This window comes from Eriocheir sinensis, unplaced genomic scaffold (assembly GCF_024679095.1).
Source record: "Eriocheir sinensis breed Jianghai 21 unplaced genomic scaffold, ASM2467909v1 Scaffold420, whole genome shotgun sequence".
Taxonomy (NCBI): Eukaryota; Metazoa; Arthropoda; class Malacostraca; order Decapoda; family Varunidae; genus Eriocheir; species Eriocheir sinensis.
Genome location: NW_026111744.1, coordinates 130,001 through 136,676, shown reverse-complemented (window position 1 = coordinate 136,676; position 6,676 = coordinate 130,001). Strand labels below are relative to the sequence as shown.

General features: G+C 48.9%; 1 protein-coding gene across 1 annotated transcript in view; it reads left to right on the top strand.

The window, feature by feature from the left end:
* Positions 1–3,194: 3,194 nt before the first annotated feature.
* LOC126992220 (uncharacterized) overlaps positions 3,195–6,676 on the top strand; it is an 86,018-nt gene continuing 82,536 nt past the window's right edge. The window contains exon 1 of the mRNA XM_050850883.1: positions 3,195–3,332. Within this exon, the coding sequence (XP_050706840.1) occupies positions 3,210–3,332 (123 nt within the window). The 5' untranslated portion in view covers positions 3,195–3,209. The remainder of the gene's footprint in view (positions 3,333–6,676) is intronic.

Below are 6,676 nucleotides of genomic sequence, written 5' to 3'. Positions count from 1 at the left end.
AAAAGAAACTTTCCCTGTTCCCTTCTGTAATTCCTTCCCCTTCTGTCTCTCTCCGGCATATGACCACAGATGTTGCGCCCACTAAACCAAACTTTCCAACTGTTCCCTTCTCCTATAATTCCTCCCCCTTCTGTCTCTCTCCAGCATATGACCACAGATGTTGCGCCACCTAAACAAAACTTTCCCTGTTCCCTTCTCCTGTAATTCTTTCCCCTTCTGTCTCCGGCATATGACCACAGATGTTGCGCCCACTAAACCAAACTTTCCAACTGTTCCCTTCTCCTATAATTCCTCCCCCTTCTGTCTCTCTCCGGCATATGACCACAGATGTTGCGCCACCTAAACAAAACTTTCCCTGTTCCCTTCTCCTGTAATTCTTTCCCCTTTTGTCTCCGGCATATGACCACAGATGTTGCGCCCACTAAACCAAACTTTCCAACTGTTCCCTTCTCCTATAATTCCTTCCCTTTCTGTCTCTCTCCGGCATATGACCACAGATGTTGCGCCACCTAAACAAAACTTTCCCTGTTGCCTTCTCCTATAATTCCTTCCCCTTCTGTCTCTCTCCGGCATATGACCACAGATGTTGCGCCCACTAAACCAAACTTTCCAACTGTTCCCTTCTCCTATAATTCCTTCCCCTTCTGTCTCTCTCCAGCATATGACCACAGATGTTGTGCCACCTAAACAAAACTTTCCAACTGTTCCCTTCTCCTATAATTCCTTCCCTTTCTGTCTCTCTCCGGCATATGACCACAGATGTTGCGCCACCTAAACAAAACTTTCCCTGTTCCCTTCTCCTGTAATTCTTTCCCCTTCTGTCTCCGGCATATGACCACAGATGTTGCGCCCACTAAACAAAACTTTCCAACTACAACATAATACTGTGATGCTTCCGACTATCAGTTTTCATTTCCAATTACTCTGAAGCGCAATTTACAATTCCTTATGCCTTACTGATTATAGAATCAAGGAGTAATTACCTAGAAGAAAGTAACTTACCTTCTTGTATAATGATTTTTGTTGGAATGCAGACAAATGTACAGAAAGGCTCTTTAACATCCATTTAAAACTACCAAGACTTGTCAAATTATTGCTCTTCATTGTCAATGAACAATGTTACATACACAAACAAAAATAAAGGGCGCATAAGCCCTCAAAAGACTGCGTATATATACGTACTAAACACTGCCCTAAGAGGTACGTTTACGCATGTACTAAACACTGTACGGGTTAAGAATCATGATCCTCGCTGCTACAGGGTTAAAAGTCGCTAAAATACAGTACTTTGACGTGACTGTTGAATGTTTCCTGGGTCATATATGAACAAAAACCTCACACTGGGCTGTTTAATCCCACTCCCCTGGCTTGAGACATTAGAACAGTCCCTCAGCAAGTTGCTTCCTCTAAAATCCCTCTTACATTTTCTCCCTCTCGGCAACAGCTTTCTCCCTCTCCGTTCCATCCTTCTTGCCTCTTAACCTCTTCGGTACGGCAAGTCAAAACGCGCGCCCGCGTCATATCCGGGATTTCAGTATGTGCAAACTTTAAAAACTCCACGGTCAATCACAAAACGAAACATAATCATAACAGAGTATGTATCTGAATATCGAGAATAATTCCATTGTGCCTTACACACCAATATTCAGTCTAAAATAAAATGCAATTTATATTTCACTCACTAATTTTCATCGGAGGGTGGCGGCGATGGAAGTTGGTATTCTTCCTCCTCCTCTGATTGATGAAGTATAAGTGTTGACACACTTGAGAAAGAGTTCTCGGCAGCTGGTGGCGGTGAAGGAGGTGGTGGTGGTGGTGGTGAGGGTGAGGTGGTGACGGATGAAGGGGCGGGAGATGGAGGAGGGCTGAATGTGAAGGAGAAGGTGGTGATGGATGAAGGGCGCGGGAGATGGAGGAGGGGCTGATTGTGAAGGAGAAGGTGGTGGTGACGGATGAAGGGGCGCGGGAGATGGAGGAGGGGCTGAATGTGAAGGAGAAGGTGGTGGTGAGGGTGAGGGTGACGGATGAAGGGGCGCGGGAGATGGAGGAGGGGCTGAATGTGAAGGAGAAGGTGGTGGTGAGGGTGATGGTGACGGATGAAGGGCGGGAGATGGAGGAGGGGCTGAATGTGAAGGAGAAGGTGGTGGTGAGGTGAGGGTGACGGATGAAGGGCGCGGGAGATGGAGGAGGGGCTGAATGTGAAGGAGAAGGTGGTGGTGAGGGTGGTGGTGACGGATGAAGGGGCGCGGGAGATGGAGGAGGGGCTGAATGTGAAGGAGAAGGTGGTGGTGAGGGTGATGGTGACGGATGAAGGGCGCGGGAGATGGAGGAGGGCTGAATGTGAAGGAAAAGGTGGTGGTGAGGGTGAGGGTGATGGTGACGGATGAAGGGGCGCAGGAGATGGAGGAGGGGCTGAATGTGAAGGAGAAGGTGAGGGTGATGGTGACGGATGAAGGGGCGCGGGAGATGGAGGAGGTGCTGAATGTGAAGGAAAGGTGGTGGTGAGGGTGAGGGTGATGGTGACGGATGAAGGGGCGTGGGAGATGGAGGAGGGGCTGAATGTGAAGGAGAAGGTGAGGGTGATGGTGACGGATGAAGGGCGAGAGATGGAGGAGGGCTGAATGTGAAGGAAAAGGTGGTGGTGAGGGTGATGGTGACGGATGAAGGGCAAGGGAGATGGAGGAGGGGCTGAATGTGAAGGAAAAGGTGGTGGTGAGGGTGATGGTGACGGATGAAGGGGCGCGGGAGATGGAGGAGGGGCTGAATGTGAAGGAAAAGGTGGTGGTGAGGGTGAGGGTGATGGTGACGGATGAAGGGGCGCAGGAGATGGAGGAGGGGCTGAATGTGAAGGAGAAGGTGAGGGTGATGGTGACGGATGAAGTGGCGGGAGATGGAGGAGGGCTGAATGTGAAGGTAAAGGTTGTGGTGTGGGTGAGGTTGATGGTGACGGATGAAGGGGCGTGGGATATGGAGGAGGGCTGAATGTGAAGGAAAAGGTGGTGGTGAGGTGAGGGTGATGGTGACGGATGAAGGGCGCAGGAGATGGAGGAGGGGCTGAATGTGAAGGAGAAGGTGAGGGTGATGGTGACGGATGAAGGGCAAGGGAGATGGAGGAGGGCTGAATGTGAAGGAGAAGGTGAGGTGATGGTGACGGATGAAGGGCGTGGGAGATGGTGGAGGGGCTGAATGTGAAGGAGAAGGTGTGGGTGATGGTGACGGATGAAGGGGCGTGGGAGATGGAGGAGGGGCTGAATGTGAAGGAGAAGGTGAGGGTGATGGTGACGGATGAAGGGGCGTGGGAGATGGAGGAGGGGCTGAATGTGAAGGAGAAGGTGAGGGTGATGGGGACGGAGGAATGGGCGTGGGAGATGGAGGAGGGCTGAATGTGAAGGAGAAGGTGAGGTGATGGTGACGGATGAAGGGCGTGGGAGATGGAGGAGGGGCTGAATGTGAAGGAGAAGGTGAGGGTGATGGTGATGGATGAAGGGCGTGGGAGATGGAGGAGGGCTGAATGTGAAGGAGAAGGTGGTGCTGGTGGTGGTGAGAGTGGTAAGCAACGATGGGTGATTGTGGGAGTGAAGGAGGCTGAGAAACAAAATTAGCAGATAGGGGTGAAGATGAGCGGTAGTGTGTGGCGGGATGGTGTGTGGTGGATGTGGAGGGTGGTGGTGAAGAAGTTTTGTGGGGTGAAGAGGGTGCAGAGCGGGATGTATGGGGTGATGGATCACACATCTCTCACCAAGTGTTGCCACGTGACTGACTCGGACACAATAGAAAAAGAGATTACGCGCGAGACATCGTTTTCTATAAATTTTTTTCATCTACATCTATCAGGGACAGACTACGAGAAAATAAAATAAAAGCATTACTTACAGATGTGACTTTATCTCATATCAAATTATGAACAAAAGTAGTGGTCTTAGCTCAGTGGAGCAGAAACAGATGAGAGGTTCAGAGAGGGCGGGGCGGGCGGGCAACATGATAAGGTGATCAAGCGTGCCGGCAACTCGGTGGGCGAGAGGTTTCTACACTCGCAAGTAACATATTTTCCCTCACTTTATTTGTGTTATTTCATGGCAGAAACAAAGGGTATTTGACTACCAGTGGTAGTAACTGTCCGCTAAGATCCAATATGAGTGCATGAAATTACTTCATACTCTGACATAAGAATAATATTGGGAGGTACATAAAACACCGTAGCATATCCGAGCAACATTTTGAAAGTCTCGTGCCATATCCGGGAAGAAATGAAACACACACTGACTCAAGCGACCATGACGCATTGGTATCGCGTCACCTTTCGGATATGCTACGAGACCAAATGACGCGTATACTGCGTCACCGTGCTGAAGAGGTTAATTACAGTAGTCAATAATGGCCGAATCAATCCCTTGAGCCTCTTAACTCATTCACCAGAATACAATAATGGGCGTTAGGCTTGTTTGGATGTTACACGGGTTTACAGTCCTTCACCTAGCGAGGGTGAGATTTTTTGTTTTTTTTTACGTCGCTGCCTGTTGCGCCGGTAGGCATCTTCCTGGTGGGGCCTGATGGTCGGCCCAAGGCTTCTTCCAGGTGGGGCCTGATGGTTGGCCCAGCCCGTTCTGGCGCAGGCGAGTGTTTATAGTGGCGCCATCTTGCATTGGCTCATGCTGCCCCCCGGAACTCGTTCTTGATTCGCTTGGACGGCTTCCTCTAGAGTCCGGGTTGATGGGTGGTCTTCAGGACAGCATGTGGGTAGTTTTAAGCCACTCGGCGGTGGCTGAAAAATCCGAGTGGTAGCGTGGGGATTCGAACCCGCGTCGTCCATCACGCGGTGAATGTGGGCCCAGTACTCTACCAATTCGGCCACCGCCTACCACAAACGTGGCACGAAAAACAGTTCACTGGTGCTCACATGGGCATGAACAATCTTCTTACATTCTCCTATATCCTCAGTAAAATATAGCCTAACCGGCAGACAAAGGGGACGAACCAGGTGGTTACATCCTCGTTAAAGAGAAATACTGCACAGCCCTGCTACTCCGTGGACTAAACACCTATGTAGTCAATCGTGTATCATACCGAACACACCCGAGACACGCACGTGACAGACCCTTTATCTCCACTCACTTCCCTGTCCGGGGGAAGAGCCAAGGCGTGTCTGTTAGTGTTTGCACCGCACAAATACAATAATGAGAAAATATATCTATAATATGAACAGGAATTACTTCACCTCAGAGAGACGCACCTGTCCGGGGGAAGAGCCAAGTGTCTGTTAGTTTTTGCACCTCACATATAATATAATGATAAAATATATCTATAATATGAACAGGAATTACTTCACCTCAGAGAGACGCACCTGTCCGGGGGAAGAGCCAAGGCGTGTCTGTTAGTGTTTGCACCGCACAAATACAATAATGAGAAAATATATCTATAATATGAACAGGAATTACTTCACCTCAGAGCGACGCACCTGTCCGGGGGAAGAGCCAAGGCGTGTCTGTTGGTGTTTGCTGGGTGGGGCTCCCTACACAGCCGCTGCCCGCGGTTCACATCCCTCCCCAGATTTAATTTGAACCCTGATTTGTTCAACCTTGCAACAACCGTCTACGGTACTTTACTCGTCGCATGATATTGGTATAATGGTTCCCCTGAATAGCAAGGTGAAAAATTCTAACTAGAAGCTACTATCTTGTGTTAAAATTATGCCCATTATCTCGTATGGAGCCGATCACCTACTTTCTGCAGGCGTCAACATGTATGTCTGTCTGTCTGTCCGTCTGTCTCGGGGGTGTGAGCATCACGCAATAATAATTCAATGTTACTAATAATTCTTACATTAACTTAAATGCTACTTACATTAACAACATTACTTACCCATACTTAATACTGCGTCCCGGCACTACAATATGACCACAGATGTTCCTTCTCCTATAATTCCTTCCCTTCTGTCTCTCTCTCCAGCATATGACCACAGATGTTCCTTCTCCTATAATTCCTTCCTTCTGTCTCTCTCCGGCATATGACCACAGATGTTCCTTCTATAATTCCTTCCCTTCTGTCTCTCTCGGCATATGACCACAGATGTTCCTTCTCCTATAATTCCTTCCCTTCTGTCTCTCTCCGGCATATGACCACAGATGTTCCTTCTCCTATAATTCCTTCCTCCTGTCTCTCTCTCGGCATATGACCACAGATGTTCCTTCTCCTATAATTCCTTCCTCCTGTCTCTTGCTGGCATATGACCACAGATGTTCCCTTCTATAATTCCTTCCCTTCTGTCTCTCTCCGGCATATGACCACAGATGTTCCCTTCTCCTATAATTCCTTCCCTCCTGTCTCTCTCCAGCATATGACCACAGATGTTCCTTCTATAATTCCTTCCCCTTCTCTCTCCGGCATATGACCACAGATGTTCCCTTCTCCTATAATTCCTTCCCTCCTGTCTCTCTCGGCATATGACCACAGATGTTCCTTCTCCTATAATTCCTTCCCTTCTGTCTCTCTCCAGCATATGACCACAGATGTTCCTTCTCCTATAATTCCTTCCCTTCTGTCTCTCTCCGGCATATGACCACAGATGTTCCCTTCTCCTATAATTCCTTCCTTCTGTCTCTCTCCAGCATATGACCACAGATGTTCCCTTCTCCTATAATTCCTTCCTCCTGTCTCTCTCAGCATATGACCACAGATG